At 42.4% G+C, this 18,051-nt stretch overlaps 1 protein-coding gene across 1 annotated transcript in view; it reads left to right on the plus strand.

Moving 5' to 3' along the window:
* The window catches only part of STK39 (serine/threonine kinase 39), a 245,975-nt gene that overhangs the window by 83,472 nt on the left and 144,452 nt on the right, over window positions 1-18,051 (plus strand). Inside the window, exons 6-10 of the mRNA XM_087819800.1 lie at window positions 7,340-7,449; window positions 7,700-7,801; window positions 9,891-10,024; window positions 17,680-17,728; window positions 17,831-17,896. Of these exons, the coding sequence (XP_087675926.1) occupies window positions 7,340-7,449; window positions 7,700-7,801; window positions 9,891-10,024; window positions 17,680-17,728; window positions 17,831-17,896 (461 nt within the window). The remainder of the gene's footprint in view (window positions 1-7,339; window positions 7,450-7,699; window positions 7,802-9,890; window positions 10,025-17,679; window positions 17,729-17,830; window positions 17,897-18,051) is intronic.

Raw genomic sequence — 18,051 nt, forward strand, 5'->3', positions numbered from 1 at the left:
AACTCCAGAATTGCATTGTGTGCTAAATTGTTTTCTTGCTGATTTTTCACCAAATCCTTTTGAGGATTGCAATGACTTTGGCCCCTGATGCAATGCTTAACCCTTAGTAGTCAGGGACTATGAATAAACATGGCTCGACTGGGGAAGGACAGGAGACTGTAAGAGTGAAGAAGCCCTTGGATACAAATACCAGAGTGCTTGACTGGCAGGAGATTAAGCAGTACAGACGTTTAATTATCTCACATAACAGAAGTCTGAGACGTTCTTTTCTAGGGTTGGTGCAGAAGCCCAGGGATATCACAGAGGTCATGGGCTGTTTCCTACTTCTGTCCTGCACCTCAGTGATGTCAGGGAGCACGTGTCCCCATGGGCTGGCCTTGCTCCCAGCATCACATCCTCACATGACAGTGTCCCAAATAGGCAGAGGAGTGGGGAACAAAGGAGTCTTATAAGGAGGTTCTTGTATTCAGGCAGAAAATTTCCCCACAAAAGCCTGCACTATATTTCCCTTGGATCTCATGGGGGACTAGGGCAGCCCCCCAGAATATTCACTGATGGGAGGAACCAAGCACCTTAACTGTCTAGATCACTACAGTTAAAACAGTGTGGTGCTGAGTAAGCAGCCAGTAATGTTTACTACAATATTACTGAGAACCCACGATATATACTCTCTGCTCCCCATTTGATAGCTCGTGAAACTGTTGTCCAAAGAAGCTACGTGAATTAGCAGGGATCGTGATTCAGATTACACGCAGGCCCCTTTGGTTTCAGAGGCCACCTTGGTGGAAATGCAACTCCTCCTACTCCGTGTCCTCCTTGGCCCACCTCTCCTCTTCCTCTTAGCTTCAAGGATTGGTGGTGGGAGACTCACTAGAAAAGGTCAGGACCCTGCAGTGTGCCTCTGCACCGGGCCACCATCCCACACCAAGGCCATTGCTGTTTGTCCTCTTGCTGGCTATGTTCACATTCATGGTACAATGAAATGACACTTTTAGAGTAGTGAGAAAACTGTTCGTTCCTGTGAGCAAAGTGGCATTATGTCAAGAGGCAGTGAGCCCAGTGGGTGTTGGCAGCTGCTGTCCTAAATGTTGCCACATTCTGACTTGGTTCCCTGCTTCTTGCTCTGGGTTTGCTGAGTCCTGCTGAACTCAGCACAGGTACCCAGAGGGGTGGCCTCCACCTGGCGGACTCCATGCATCCCCCTTGCACCACACTCTCCCCACCTCGGTTTGCAGGCATTCCCAGCAGGTACAAGGGACAAGTCCTTCCCCTGTTTCCACTCACACTCTTCCGTCCTGGAGGTCTGATGACACTGAAGATGACAAAGCTCCAGGAGAGTGAGCAGTAGTTCCAACTTAATTTAAAAACAAACAGAAAACCTGGTAGAAAAGGCTGGGTTTAATCATACATTAAAAAAAATATACGTCCAATATACTACACTCAGAACTAAAGGTGTCGTCTTCTGCTTGTTGGTGATTCCTGGACGCCCTTTCCCCCAGATTCTCTCGGTGAGAGAGGGAAGCACAGAGCAGGGAAAGTCACGGCGTTTGCAGTTCCAGGGTCAGAGGCATGCTCTTCCAGCGGCAAGCCAGACTCCCTACTCCATCCAGATTAACTTTCCTAAAATGCAGTTCTGATCATAGCACTCTCTGGTCAAAACTTCTCTCCCCACAAGGCACTTAAAGAACACAGCAGCCATCCCCGGCCATAATTTGTCATGTATGTGGAAGCCAACAGGCTTCCAGTGCTGTTTCCTTCTGCCTGCAGCGCTGACCCGGGTGTCATGTCCTTCAGCAGGGTGCTTTCAGCTTCTGTAACTGACCAGATCACCCAAAACTGGTGGTATAACATGTAAGGGAGCCTGTGGGACCAGGCAGCCGGATGCTGGCCGCCCTGACGGTGTTCCTAGGCCCTGAGAGTACATTTCAGTTTGCCAATACAGTCTTGAGTCTCTCGTGAGAAAAAGAATTGGGAGTCAAACCAAGTTATGAAGGGGTTGCTTTTTGATGATATAAATATGACATTTAGGATTAACGAGAGAACCTCAAACTAGTTTTTCTGTGTTGGGTAATTTGATCTTTACTCAGGGACGAGCTAAGGAGTTGTGGAGTATTAACCTTACTATTCCATTTTGCATTCTGTTTTCAGTACAGAAAAATACACTGACTTTTTCCAAAAAAAAGTAGACTGAGGCTAAGTGGCCAACTCCTCTGAGAAGGACTATGGATTTTATTCAAATCCTCAGTAATTTGCTAGGTAGTCTTTGGCAAGTCATTTAATCTTTTTATCCCTTACTCTTTTCAATCCCATATTCACTAAACTATCCTACTTTGGTAAGGATTTATCTACCCTTTTCCATCCAGAGTCTTTATTCAGATACAGACCCTGATGATTTTGCTCCTAGGCTGTAGCTGTGATCTTCTTTGCCTCTAGTCTTCCCCCTTTTCTAAACATCCCTGCATGATGACTTTTCCCAAATTTTCCTCTTCGCTGGAGAGAGATCAACAGTAATGCAGGGTGCTAATTGGATCAGGCCCGGCTTCCCTCACCAGCTACTCAGACTCTGAGATTGGCTCCTCAGCAATCTCAACACTTCTTAGCTTTTCCGGATCATGGCCTTTGAAGAAAAGAGACTGCTTCTAGCAAGGAACTACCAGGGGCCCCTGTGGCTTTGGTGGCTCCTGCTGCCCCAGCCCCAACCAGCCACTAGGAGGTCTGAAGGGATCAGTATCTGCTGTAACCCATTTTGAATACATTTTGGGGAGCTCTGAACTATCAAATGTTGATTCCGTTGCTCTCCAGCGAAGTTTTGAATTGACCTAAGCTGTTTTCTTCATGTGCAACTCAGGTTCCTTTTCACGGATATTAGTACATGTTGTAAATATTTGAGGTAGGTAAGGGTTGGCTGCTCAGCCACAACGTCACTCCCAGGTTTTAAGGAAATCAAGTTTCAGGCCACATTTTGCCATCCACCAGCAAGCCCCCTAAAGGGTTCTCACAATTGGTTTTGTAAGCTCAAGGAACTCCTTGCTCTCTGTCCTTCTAGGTGAATGAAAGTCCACTGGAAGCAGATGTGCTAAATTCCAGTGGCAATTTTCTTGTACACTTGGACTTGGCATTAGGAAGCTCACTAGATATAGAACTGGTGAGGGATTTAGCTTACACTCAGGCCTAGCTAGAATCTTCCTATTCATGCAAGAGTGGGGAGTACATCTAAAATATTTTAGCCACTCTCTGTGTGCTTAAATACCTTGACCTTCACCAATGAAATCCTGTTTCTAACATGCATCATAACTGTCAACAGGTGACTATTTTTCCCTGATAATAGCCTCATTTTGGGCATTTACCTGGCTCATATTGATCTATACTTAGATACAGATAACAGAAATGCATCCAGCAGCTGCCTCTGGCATCCTGAATCCAATGCTGCCAGAACCTCTCAGCACTGGGCATCCTGGGTCAGAATGCCAGCTGACCACCTGGGACGTAGTATCCCAGCAATAATATTGTATGGTACGTGCCGAAGAATTTTAGGTAAATTTATTTTAGGTATGTTTTAGAAATCGTAACAACACAGTTGGCAAACTAGTTTTGCAGGCTAAATCAGGCAGGCGGAATTGCTTTTCCACTTGAAAAAAAAAAAAATGAACTTATTGCCAACAACAACAGAAAAAGAGGTTTTACATAAAAATCTTGATGTTTGGCTTTCTCTGGGAAAATTGGGACATCTGCAACACCCGATCTACATTCCTCTGTGGCAACTTTTCTTTTCCAGCTGAGTAGCAGAAGCCTGTTTTAGACCTGGGGTGGGAGGGCTCTGAGAATGGGCTCTTGGGAAGCGCCCTGCACTTCCTAACATCCCCCTGCGCTGAGCCTTTAATCACTGAGATTGTGCTGTTGGTTTCCAGGATCCTCTCCCCCCTTTATTATCCTGCCTGGCCCCTGTAGGTACTTGAGTTTTTGACCCTTGCAGCTGTCAGGCAGTTTTTCTTGTTGGCTCAACACTTGTGCTTTGCTCATGCTGTTTCTTTGGAATGTCATTTCCTTTCGGCCTTGCCTGTCCAAATCTTAACCTCATCACCCCAGGCCAGGCCCCAGGCCCCGCTGGATGCGGAGTCTCTCATGGCTGTTACGGTCCTAGCTCCTCTGCTCCTACACGGACAGCATGGCGTAGCATTTGATTTTACACATTGTTCTATTGTTCAGTGTTTCATGGTTTCTTTCTCCTACATGGTAATATGTTTCCTTAAGGTCAGGAAACATATCTTTCTCACATTGTGTATTTATCACTGTGAAATGGTAATGCTCAGCCTAGTCACCTCATTTTTTTAAAAGGCAGAGAACAATACCTTATTGATCTACCTAGCAGTTATTGCAAAGCGTATTTGTATGTGGTGAAAAGAAGGACAGTGTTATGAATATGAAAGTAATATAAAAATAGGTGTAACCATCAGGCCTGATAAGAACACAGAGGTCCAGAAAGGGTAAGTGCCTTGCTGAAGTCACACGGTTGGCAGAGAGCCTCGTCCTTGCTCTAACCACTGAGACACCTGTCCTTGCCAGTTGGGACTGTGCGGTTTTCTGGAGGACCTGCTACCCTCCGCAGGGCCAGACCCTGCAGATCCTCCGTAAGGCTTAGCATTCACATATCAAAATAAAACAATTCCCGAAGTTACTTAAATAGTACACCACAAATTAGGCAAAGGTGTGGGTGCCCGTCAGACTGCCCACACCCTGACACGAAGGGGGGCTGTGAAAGAGCCCCAAGACACCAAGTCAAGATGCCAGAGATGCCTTCCTCAAGCAGAACGCCCTCTGCTGCCAGCCTGTCCTCAGTGGGGGAGCAGGTGGACTGGCCTGGACTGGGCTGGACGGCGGCGGGGCGCTGGGCGCAGGGGCAGCAGCGCCGGGCAAGGGGTAACGAGTGCGAGTTTGGCGGGGCTGGCGCAAGGCCTGCTCCCTAGAGCGGCGGCCAGCGAGGCCGCGGGGAACAGGAGTCCCGCTGTGCCCAGGGAGACTGACCCTGTCCTGGGGAGCAGGCTGCCTTTGGAGACTGTAGGGGAGGGGCCCGGCCTGGCTGCTGGAGCCTGGCTCGTGGCTCGTGGCTCGTGGCTCGTGGCTCTGGGGAAAGCAGGGAGGTGGTGACTCAGGAGGCCGCCACAGGAATCTTGGCTTAACCCAAGGCAGTGGCCGTGGGGAAGGAGAGAAGTGGATGGATTCAAAAGACGTGAGAGCCTTTTTAAAACGTTACAGGATGACAGCACTCTTTCTGGGGTGAGATGCAGTTATTCCCGGAGACAGGAAGCGGGCCTGGCTAGCTGTATGTGCAGCCTTTGATTCCACGTTTCCGGAGAAATGCTCGCTGCTTCTGACGTGGGCCTCTGGCTCCACTCCCTCTGGCCTTATAGATGGATCCTTTAGGAAACAAGGGTGCTTTTCACTGTTCCTGCTCGGCCACCGCCTCCTCACTGTCATATGTAAGCTGCCTCCACAGCATATACCAGTTTTCCTGTTTACACAAGCACACCATGTACTTTGGTCAAAAGGTCCTGCTTCTCAGTACATATAAGTCTTTCTGGATACACATTAGCCATACATAGGAGCAAATTGTGTATTTATTCTGGAGTCGTCAGTTGTGAGTAGATGTTAAGAGTGGTGTTTTCTGCGTATGGAATTTTTTGCTTTGAGTTTTAGACGTTTAACCATCTGTTTATGACTTTAAAGTGAGTGCTCTAAGTGGAGGCTATGAATAACTATGTGAATCATGAAAGATATATTGAAGGGGTATTGTCAGTAATGAATGGCTACTATACATCTTACTTAGCTGTTTTTGCAGCTTTAAAAAGGTCTAATGTAACTAGATGCTATTTTTAAGGAATTTTTAAAACTCTGATATTAAATATAGATTTTAAAATCTGGATTATATCATTTAGAAAGAGACTTTGGGGTTGCTTTAACCACATTTAAAATAATCTGTTTTATCTTAAAGCAATTTTTACCCATGCCCTTAATTATTTACAGATGATATGTATTTATGTACTATTATGTTACAGAATTATTTTAATAAAAATGTTGGATTCATTGTTGAGCTTTTCAGAAATATGCAAGTAATATTGTCTTTTCCTCCAGCCAAACAAATGAGTCAATTTACCTAGCTCTTCCATAAGAGGATGAATTCTATCTTCTCCTCTCTGTAGGTGACTACTGGTTCATGGGTTCTGGAGGTTTTTTTTCCGCAAAGCTTCATTTTTCTGACCGCAATATAAAAATTCAAAGAGTTGTAGAGTTGGGTACATATGTGCAAATTAAACTTTATAGCATTTTATTTATTTTTTAAAAGATTTTAAAATTGATTTTTAGAGAGAGAGGAAGGGAGATGGAAAAAGAGAAATATCAGTGTGAGAGCGAAACATCGATTGGCTGTCTCCTGTCCTGCATGCCTGGGACGATGCCCATCAAACTGAGCCACACTGGCCAGGGCTATAGCATTTTGAAAATATACTTCTCCATATTCATATAAGAGTAGCAGTTGGAACAAAGACTCCATTTGTCAATTTTATTCCTTTTGTTGTAGTTGGCATCCCCTGGGAGCTGAGTACTGGACGTTGTTCTTTGGTAATTGCTGACATCCTGGCAGTCAACAAAGGAGGAGAATTATGAGAGCAATTTGTAGGGCCTCACAGTGCATAGTCTGCTGCGGGGTTCTGAGGTGTCGACTGCTCTTTTTATTATTACTCACTGGCTTACTGTGGAGCTGTCCTTGACTTGGCTCTTACTGACAGGTCTATACTAGCCCTGAGCAGTTGATACTTACTAATTATAACCTTTAGTAAAAACTTAAGAAATGAGTGTATTAATAATCATTGGGTATTTCTTTCTCTACACATACAAACATTAATTTTGCATCTATGCATGTATGTATATACAATATGACTAATTAATTCATTTTTTCACAGAAAGAACTTCTAATGTATAATAGATATGAAGAACAGTATTATTTCATTCCATCTATACACAGGAAAATTGTCCAGAGAGCAAACATTGACAAAAAAACCAACCTTTATGGATTGAGCTTTTCCTTTGTGTTCAATCAGTACATGTAGACAAACCTAGGCATGCTGGCTCCAAGTACCTGGGTGTGTGATGTGCCATTATGGTTTTGGCCAAAGCGTTAGAAAACACTGTTTAAGCAAGGGCATGGGGATGTGGAAGGCGGATGTTATCCATCCTTTGTTAAAAAAGAAAATCCAGGTCACCAGGAAAAGAGATGTTCATGAAGTCAGAATTTGTAAGCAATAATGTCTTACATAAAATAAGGGTGATTTTTTTTCTCTTTCAGATTTTGGGGTAAGTGCGTTCTTAGCAACAGGGGGTGATGTTACCCGGAATAAAGTTAGAAAAACATTTGTTGGCACCCCGTGTTGGATGGCCCCCGAAGTCATGGAACAGGTAAAAAAGAAAGCAGTGATTTGATTGACATAGTACAGTAATGCATATTATTAATATGCTAACATTTCATTCAGATCAACCATTTTACTAGTATGCATCATGTAGCTAAAGTTTAATTCCCATTTGCTGGGTCTTGACACACTAATGTCAAAGTTCTGCACACACAGCTGTGGACTTACCACGCAATGCGGACTTCACGAAGTGTGACTTGCCTGCTATCTAATGTGTTTTCTCCTGGTTCCTTTCTTAGGTGAGAGGCTATGACTTCAAGGCTGACATGTGGAGTTTCGGAATAACTGCCATTGAATTAGCAACAGGAGCAGCGCCTTATCACAAATACCCTCCCATGAAAGTAATTACTCTTGGAAATAATGCGTCGGTTTGAAATACGGTTGAACGGAATCTATTCTGTAGTTCTCCTAAACATAGTCATTTTTCTCTTAGACCTGAGGAAAGTTAGTGGGGGAATGCAGCCAAGTTAAATGTTGTCCGATGTTCTCAGTGGACAGAGCAGGACAAAACATAGTACAATGCCCAGCTTTGAAGCTTGCTTTACAGCCTCAGCACAGATTGGTCAATGGGGGTTGATAGCTGTGACAAATGCTGGCTATCACTCTTTTGGTAGCAGGCTATCCCCAGCACCCCAAGGAAAATCTACAACTAGGTTATAGTGATATCATTTTTGGAGATGGATTCCCTAATTTTCAGGCCTTTTTTTTTTTTTAAGAAATGGTCTATAATATTTTACCCATTTCCACAGTGTCATGTTGGTGACTCATTTGAAATAAGCAAGCCCAGTATTTTTAGGAAACAACATACATTTGAATACTATTTTCAGATTTTTGTGATTCTTGTAACTGGCCTACATCATTATGTCTCTTAGTTTTTGAGATAGTGGTATCAGGGTGAATTTACCCAACTAGATTTTGTTTTGAGGCTGAAGTAGTTGAATGGAAATTATGAAGTTATTTTACAGAGAATATGGTCCATGTTTATTTCAACTTTTTCCTAGGAAAATATTGGAAAAATTTAGGAGGATTTTTTACATAAACCCTGAGGATAAAAGGTTAAATGTTTTTACTGATTAAAAAGTCAATATATGCTAATTGTTGAAAACCTGGAAGTATAAATAAGAATAAAGAAGAAAATAATCATTTATAATCTAATCAACCACAGATAATCCCTGTTCAGGTTTTAGTATAGTTCATTACATTGGTTTTCTCTGCACATATGTATATATGTTTTAATATAATTAAGATTTTGGTGTGCGTGTGTGTGTATACATACCTGATTTTGTTAGTAAGTTGAAGTGTAAACAATTGAATTGCCCTTTCAAAGGAAACGCGCTGAAGCAACTTCAAGGATTTTTTCTTCCATTTGGTTTTTCTGTATTATTTTTTTCTTATTTCTTATTTTCTTTCTTTCCCTATTAGTGTTTCCCACCTGCCTGCAGACTCACCTTGCTAATCCCAGTCTGAAGTCCTGAGGACTTTTCTTTAGACTTTGTAGTTCTCCCACTTCTGTTTGCTATTGTCCTCCACAAACAATAAGTTGTCACTTTAATCCTTCACCTATTCACACATCTGAAAGCGTTTGAGAGGTGGCTTGGCATGTATAGTATTTGCATAAATAAAGGCTGATGTATGCAGTAATGAGCTCTATTCATTGTATAGGTCAGTAGTTTACTACAAATTCTTTTTCTTAAATCATTTTGATGTGTGACAGAGTGGAATTTTTACCTTTTTGATTTGAAGCCGTATTTTGATTTTGTTTTGCTCCCCTTCAAGATTAGCATGGCCTTTTGCTCTGGTTATGGTTTTTAGCAGCCTGGCTATATTCTGGCTATCTTTCAGTGTCTGTAACTCTGTCAGTTTTGCCAAGCCTTTAAGCAACTTTCTGTATGTTTTTTTTCACTTAAAAAAAAAAAGGAAATCATGTGTTTCTCTCTGGGATGTTGTGAATATATTTTTAGGGTTGGTAGTGCTACCAAAGCCTCGAGTCCAGGCGGTCCCTTGCTTATGAATGACGGGTACGCGCGCACTCGCTGCTGCCCTGGGCCTCTGCCTCGCCCCCTCCGCGCGCCCTTTTGCAGCCAGAGCCCGTCTTCCCTCGGGCCGGGCTGGGGCTACGTGCTCCAGAGGCCGCGTGGGAGCCAGTTCCCAGGAAGCTCTGTTCCCGTGACTTTGGGAGATCATTCTTAACACGTAGAGCAGATTTTGTAAGTTCTGCTCATGGAATAACAAAAATGTTAAAGGGCACGTGAACGAATTTGCAAAGAGAAATGAATACTTTAAATACACATGTTCTGCAAAGTTGCAGTCATAGGAAAGCACGTTTGTACCTAATCAACGTTGGTCTCCGATGCTTCCGTGGAAAATGAAAAACCCAGTTGTAGCAATTGCTTTCCTGAGGTTCCCCCTCTCTGTTTATTTCCGCTGCAGGTGTTAATGTTGACTTTGCAGAATGACCCACCCACTTTAGAAACAGGAGTAGAGGACAAGGAGATGATGAAGAAGTATGGCAAGTCCTTTAGGAAATTACTTTCACTGTGTCTGCAGAAAGATCCTTCCAAAAGGTATGTCAAACCTGGCGGATGAGTTACTGACCTGGGCTGAGTCACCACGAAGCTTTGTTTGCGGAGGGGAAAGGCCCTGGGAGGGCACCTGCTAGCTCAAGGGAAATGCTGCTCCTGCCCCCAGGTTTCCAGCCTGCTAGTGGGAGACAGCGCGGGTTCAGAGGGAGAGAAGCAGACGGGGACGGGGGAGAGGCGGAGGAAAGTTTTAGTGTTAGTAAGATTCACTGTGCGTGTGAGGTGTGGGCTCTGTCATCAAAGGAAATGAAGTAAAGCGGAAATCAAAAGAAATCGGCAGTGGTGCGTTCAGAAGCTGAGCTAACATTCTGCACTGTGTAGGTTGAGCTGACCTCTCAGGATTTGAATATCCTGCCAGCTCCAGTAGAAACCAGGCAGAGCTATTGAATTTTACATGAGCTTCCTTTTAGTTGCAGAACAAGTTGTTTTTGCCATTTAAAAGATTATTAGTAAAGAAGATTAATATTTTTGCATTAGAAGGATGAATCATATAAACAGAAGTAAAGTGTTTTAAACTGACTTCAGAATTTCCTCTTTATTCCTGGGGGATTGCCCCCATACTATAGTGTGTCTGTTTTCTGAGTTTGTTTCTTCCTTCTTAATTTCTGTGACTTTGCAATATCTTGAGTGGGAATCACAGAGCAGGTGTCCTTTATCACTTAAAGGAGAATGTTACCGGCCTGGGTAGAGTCTCTTTGTAGGGCCTGCCTGTGTATGCACCATCCTGACACAGTGCACGTAAGTTACAGACCTGGAGAGGACTCTGAAAAGTTTCCTGCTTACCCTCATCTGCCCTAGGGTCCAATTTGATACTTATATTTTAAAACATAAAAACTAGCTTCTCTTCTGAAACTTTCTTTTTCAGGGAAGGACCCTGCTTTTTGAAGAATTCCTTTATTCTTATGTTACGTTCTTTATGAAACTTAAGCCTTTTACCTTTACACAGTGATCTCCTGTTTGAGGAGGCTACCCTTCTCCACAGTAAACACAGTCGACTTTATTGTACCCATTCTTTGTAGCTACTCTCTTCATTCCTTTACTTTTCACTGAATTTGCCTTCAGTCTTTCCTGTATCAGTCACCTTTCTCCTGGAGTCAGGTCTAAAGACTGTTCGCTGTTAAGCATCTTGAGATGATTTATTGTAAAAGGGGTGATTATTTTGTCACATTTACAGATTGTTTCTGCTTAAACATCCTAGTTGCCCTTTGTATTTGATTTGTAAGGCTTGTTTTTCCTCCGAAGTTATACTGATCTTTTCATTAAGATTACTTCTTTACTCTCCAATTGGGTGAAACTGCTCTAATATTCTAATTTTGTTTTGCGACACTTGCTTGCCTTCCCCTTGTATTTGGTGTCATCTCCAAACATAAATTTTTGGCAACACCAAGGAAACAGAATTTAATCCTTCAAAGCCCAGTGAGAGAAGTACTTGTCTTTCCAGTTAGCGCTGTGTTACTACTGATGGTCTTTGTGATTCTTGAGTTAGTTGAGATCCCACCTAGTGGTAATGCTGTGTAATGTCACACAATTCCAGCGCTCAGAAAATGATTCTGTAGGTAGAACTGTTAGTGTGCTTAATGATGTAGCAATATCATTCTTTAGAAGATTTGTAATTTAGTTTGAATAAATTAGATTAGATGATCATACATTATACTTAAAAAACCATCCTTATTTCTTAATAATCTTGAAAAATCCTTCCAGGTTTTATTTATTTTATGAACTCAAATATCAGGTTCCCACTACCTCACCCCCACCCCCAAATTTTTAGAAAAGAGCCATACTCTTAAATTTTTACAAAGTCTTTTCCCTCAGAGTTCTCTTTTAGTGACATTATTGATCCACAAAGTATTAATAGTTTAAGGACTTCTTTTAGATATTTTCTCTCTGTCATAATCTATTGTCACTATTGTACAATTGTCCTCTGTAACAGAGTGTTGGTGGTGCACAAATTTCCCACATGACTCTTTCTTTTAGTGAAAAGACGTAGGTGTGGGAAGTTTGGGGGAAAAAGCTTCATGGAATGTGAGAATGGAAAAAAGACAATATCGTTAAGTTATTTCTTATATAGATACAGTTTTAAAATGTGTTCATTCCTGAATTAATAAGTAAACACTAGATTGCTGCACAACTGAAAAAAAACATGAATATTTCCTGCCTTCTCCAGCTTTGCTTATGTTGTCCAAGGGTTCTTCCTTCCCCTCTGTTCCCCCTCCATCTGTCTTTCAACACTTAATTCAAAGGCTCCTCCTTCTTAGAGTTAGATACCCCTGGGAAAATTCCTACCTCTGCTTTATCATCTCCTGCATGACTTAGTTTCCTTGTCTGTGAAATGGGGCTAACAACATCTACTTCATAGGATTGCTGTGAGGGTGGAGTAAGATAATACACTTAGAACAGATAGCACAGTGCCTGGGGTTCCTAAATATTCAAGAAATTGGGATTGCCCTTCATTATCTGCCTTTTCTTCCTGACCAAATGGAGTTTTTGCAAATTTTAGTTATCCTACTGTATGTTGAATATATATGTCTCTTGTAGCACTTACTACACTATTGACTTACATAACAGATTTCCTCCTGAGTTTGTAAGTTTTTTAGAAAGAGAGCCTGTGGCCACTCATCTTTATATCTTTCTATCCACAGTGTCTGGTGTGTCTTACATACTCGGGTATTTCTTGAATAGCTGGAGACAACGGGGTGTTTGCAATTGGGGATGACTTTGACTCATATAATTTATGTTTATGCCTGTTGCCTGCATATAGATTATATACCTGTAATCTGAAAGCAGATGAATGGTAACAAAGCCTTGGCCTTGCTCAGTGCCTTTTTAGCGGTGAATGAAAACATAGCACAGGGGAACAGGGACCAGGACAGGTTCATGCCTGTGCAGGAGTCCTCAGGCTAGCTGAGAAGGGGTATGCTTTCTCTCAACCTTTTTTTCTAAAAAGAGAGCTGGTGTGTTGGAGCTATTTGCCTTATTTGAGTCTGTGTGCTCTGCAAAGGCATAGACGACGAATTACTTACATTTACATAGCCGAACATTTTGCTATTTCTTTAAAAAAAAAGCCTTAATCTTGTCAATTACATGCTCCCTATGGATGGAAACTATAAAAGGAACCGGCATTTTCTTTGAGCAGCAAGGGAGTGGATGTTGCATAGATAAATCCATCAGAAATGAATAAAACTTAAATATTTCATTGGGGAGGGTGGGGAAACACAGCTCTGCCTGAGGTCAGTGAGCTATTAGGAATTATAATGCAGATTGTTAGAGCTACTTGAACTTTGTCATATTCCTCCTGAATCCTTGGAAAATTATTTTAAGTCTCAGTGGATTTTGGTTCATCCATATGTATTAACTGAACACTTTAACAGATTTTCTTCTGAGAATGTTGGTATTTGCAGACTGCCGCGTTGTTTTCCAGGATTTGAAATTGAATCATCATTCAAAGCCGGGCCCATTATTTTGGTTGCTGGTAGAACATTTCTCATAAAACAGCGTTTGTAGCTGTGCTCCATTGTGTTGCCCGATGATGGGCAGCAGCCGTGGAAGATAGAACCGTGCCTGCAGAATTCTTGCTCCTGTGGTACTTAGCTAAGAGGCAGGCAGCGGCGATGGCTCCACATGACCCCTGCGCTGGCATTTGCAATGGCGTACAACTAAAACAAACACAACAAAACACAGACACCCCAAGGCAGGTGGGCAGCACGCGCCTCAGCTTTTCTCGTACCTGCGATCACTTTCTTCTGTCTCACCTTCCTCATTCTTTCCCATACTTTCTCCTGGGGTCAGTTTGGCACATGGATTTGACTCCAAAGCTATAGACACCTGAGCTAACTTGAGCACCCAAAGGACCTGCTGTGTCATTCTCTGTATCGAGTAGAATTCACCTGTTAGTTAATATAAATATTAAGCCTATAGAAAAAGAAAGTGGGTTTTTTAGACCCTTTCTCAGTTCCCATGCTATTACATTTTGTGTCTGTTGATGAAGGCTGAGAGTGGAGTGCAGAGAAAGGACTTTTCCCTGCAGCCTGCTTTCCTCTTTATAGTTCGGTTACCATGGAAGTGACCTTGCTGGGGAAGGGAAAGTATTTTCCCAGCCCCGAATCTCAAGGTATGTCTGGCATTTCCCAGCCTTCTCTCTACATTGGTCCTACACTCGACCCTTAGTGTGCAGGAGGAGGAGGTGGGGGGTACAGAGGAGAGACGAGGCATTTTGGCTCTTCACCTCAGTGCATTCACTGGGTACAGACTTTCCCCTCTTTCTTTTTTTGGGGAGATGGGGGGCTAGCGTGTGTCTATTTTCATCACATCATTCTGCTATTTCCTACTGTATTGAGCAGATGCTTAGACTTTAAGTGGCGACTAAGTCTGGCCCAAGGAGTTGTAGCTCTGTGTCCGAATGGCTAGTAGCGTTTCTTTCACCCTATATTTTATTGTGGTATGAAATTGAGCTGTAGCTGTTTTCTGCTCTGTGCCAGGCATTGGGTATATAAAGATGAATGCTGTGTGGGTGGTCCCTGTTGTGGAAGGGTTATATCCCAGTGCGGGGGAGGCGGAGAGACGGGAACAGATGTTGCAGAAGGGGGGTGTGGCTGGATTGGTGTGTGGAGCACCAAGTGGGGAGCAGCGAAGTTGACTTGGAGGAGCTGGGAGGAGTGTCTCTGAAGATGCCAGCCATTTAAATTGGCTCTTGGCCTCTGAACAAGGGTGTCCCAGTTATTTACAAACATTTTTAAAGCAAGAAAAGCAGGGTGTGCTCTGTCATGAAAGAGCCAGATGAGTGAGAGCATCATTGTAGCCTGAGGCTAGAGTTCACACAGGATGTGATGGGAAGTGAGGCTGGAGAAGTTGGAGCCACTCAGGTCACTGAGATCCACCAGGATAAATAAGAAATTGGGTCTTTTCAGAGGCCGAGTTTTGGGCAGCTGTGAACATACACACTTTGTACATGGTTGCACTTAGTGACGTTTCCTGATTCTTTTATGTGCTTGGATAGTGGGTTGGAATGAGGAAGAGAGAAGTGGTAGAGATACTAACTGGGAGGCTGTTGTAGTGGTTTCGGCCAGAGGCAATGAGGGTCTCAGCCAAAACAGTGGCCTTGAGTTCCTTCATCATTTTGATTTTCCCTGGTTTCTTTCCACTTTTAAAAAATTCTGCCTAAGTTATCTTGTATGTTTACTGTTTTTTGTTTTGTTTTGTTTTGCTTTTGTTTTTTAATGTTGTTTCTTGTTGTGATGTACCAGGTCTTGCTCGGTCTCTTGTATAATGAGTGGTTCTCCCACGTGGTCCCTCAGTCACCCTCCCCTTCCACCCGAACACAGTTCCAACACTCCTCTTTGCAGTCTAACCTCACACTCTCTCATCTGCTAGATGTAAGTTGCTGAAGGTCGAATTTATATCTGTCCTATTCACTATAGTATGCCGAGCCTGTAGCATCATGCCTGAGGAATAGTAGATGCTCAATAAATACAAATTTACTGAGAATGAAGGGATGAATTTGGAGTAGCTGGAGGCAAAAACATTGCCAATGATGAGTAAAATGCATTAAAATAACAACCAAAGTTCAATCATGTGAAAGTGTTGTCTCATTTTTAGTTCTAGTGCCTGTTTAACAAGGTACACATTCATGAATTTGAATGAGCTTACCAAGGGGTATGGCACACAAAATGTAGATCGTGATCCACCTGTTGTTTAGACCTTTATTTACTCAAAGCAATGAGCAATTAGTGGCTGTTTATTGCACTGGATGTGGCCTTTTGGGGTTCTTTTCAGGTACCTGTAACCAGTGTTCCATTTGAAACTGAGGGAAAGAGCAGGAATAATTTAAATTTCTGTTTCTTTGCACAGAAATGCAGTTGAGGGCCCTGTAGGCTTAGGCAGTTTGTGCATCATTGTACTTAGGGACGTTTCCTAAATCATGTCTATGCTCCACTTTGGCCCCTGGAAACATCTTAATAGAGCTTCCTGGTTCCAAAGAAGTGGTTGCTAACCTCTTCAAATATGAGAATCCTTTTAAACTTGCACTGTCCCCCCAGCATAAGAGTATTTGTACTTTTGCTAATCATTACCTGAGAGAATACCTACGGATACTCAGTAATGGTTCTTTCCCTCCTCTCATTTTTTTATTATGAAAAAATTTCAAACATACAGAAAAAGGTAAAAAAAAATACAGTGTTCACTAATATACCACCATCTAGATTCAACAATTATTAACATTTTTCATATCTGCTATATCTATTCATCTACATTTTGCTTGCTGAACAGTTTGAAAATAAGTAACAGACCTAATACTTCAGCTTGCATTCCATACAAATAGAGACATGTTCTACATAACCACAGTACTTTTCCACATCTAAGAAAATGAACGGTAATTTCCTAAAATTGTCTATTACCTAACATATTCACTTATCTCTAATTATTTCCAAATGTCTTTTGTAGCTTCTCCTCCCCTTTCAGATGCAAGATTCAGGCCAGGGTCACGTGTTGCATTTGGCTTTATGTCTCTTTAGTTTTTTAAAATCTAGAATAGTATCCTCATATCTTCTTCTCTTCTTTGACGCTGACTTTTGGAGGAGATCAGGCCAGGTGTCTTGGTGATTGTCCTATATTCTAGATTTTTGTGATTTTTCTTTTTCCTGCATTGCTGCTGGTTTTAGAAGGAACTATTAGTCCACAACTATTCTTTGTGGACTAATGCCAGGTAATAAACAACAGAAGTAGATAATCAGTATTGTGCCACCTCCTATGAAACATTTATTTAAGGCACAGATGCTAAAATCATCAGGTAAAAGGTTTTGGGGAATAAGATATTCATATAATGCCAAAGAATACTTTCCTATTGTAGTAGAGAGATCCCAGGCCTTGGGACCAAGTTGTTAAACTTAGCATCACTCCCAGTGACATTACCTAGCATTATGTGCCTCTGATGTGCTTCAGTAAGATGTACACAGTGTTAGTCATCTGGGTAGTATTTTCCCCCAAATGTGTGATTCAACTTAGTCAAGCTATCAGATCTGACTTTCAGCTAATAGGAAATATAAGGTGGACGAGGAAACAATCAGATCAATCCAGTGATGCTTTTAAATGAACTTGCATTTTATTAATCACCATCATATTTATCTTCTCCTGAAAATCAGTGGTCCGTGTACAACTGAGACAGGGTTACTTGGGGGTCAGACAGAGCTGCACACGTGGTGTGTGGACCCCTTGCAGTTCCTGCCTCTCTCGGGGCATCTTCGAGCACTGCGGACTGTAGTTTCTTGACAGGGTCGGATTGCAGCTTGGAATAAGTAAATTAGCGCTTCTTAGTAAGTATAGGAATTTAGCTCACAGATGTGCCAGTCTGACACCTTTTAGAAACAGTGCATTCATTTAGTGAAGTGTAAGGATAAAGGATTGAAAATTGATTGCGCCCCAAATGTTTAACTTAGAGGAGTGTGTGTGCTCTGTAGACGAGGAGCTTGGAAAGAACGGGGAAATCGGCACTGTTTTACTTGGTGCTGGCTTGTGATTAATTTAGTGTCTGCTTTTGCTATTCCTAAAACTGGTCTTTCAGAAATACTCTAGGATTAAGTTGTTTCATCAAGGCAGTGTATTTATCGAGTGGTCATTGTTTCAACTCTAATTTATTATTGATCTTTCAGGCCCACAGCAGCAGAACTTTTAAAATGCAAATTCTTCCAGAAAGCCAAGGTAACATGCTTAAAAACCCAAGTAAATCTGCTATTTTGAAATCGCTATGAATTCCTATGTATTGTATCTGATGTTAAAGTGTTGGGAATATTTGTTTTGCAGAACAGAGAGTACCTGATTGAGAAGCTGCTTACGAGAACACCAGACATAGCCCAAAGAGCCAAAAAGGTAAGTGCCATTAGCCCTGCTCACCCAGTTGGAGCTGCTCCCCACCCAGGGACCTGACACCCATAGGGAAAGGAGGAAAGAGATTTCCACATACTCAGGATATGAATATGTAGAGGCTGCCTGATTGGTGATTACTCAGATCACTGCACTCTGCC

This window comes from Miniopterus natalensis, chromosome 8, assembly GCF_054644295.1.
Source record: "Miniopterus natalensis isolate mMinNat1 chromosome 8, mMinNat1.hap1, whole genome shotgun sequence".
Lineage (NCBI taxonomy): Eukaryota > Metazoa > Chordata > Mammalia > Chiroptera > Miniopteridae > Miniopterus > Miniopterus natalensis.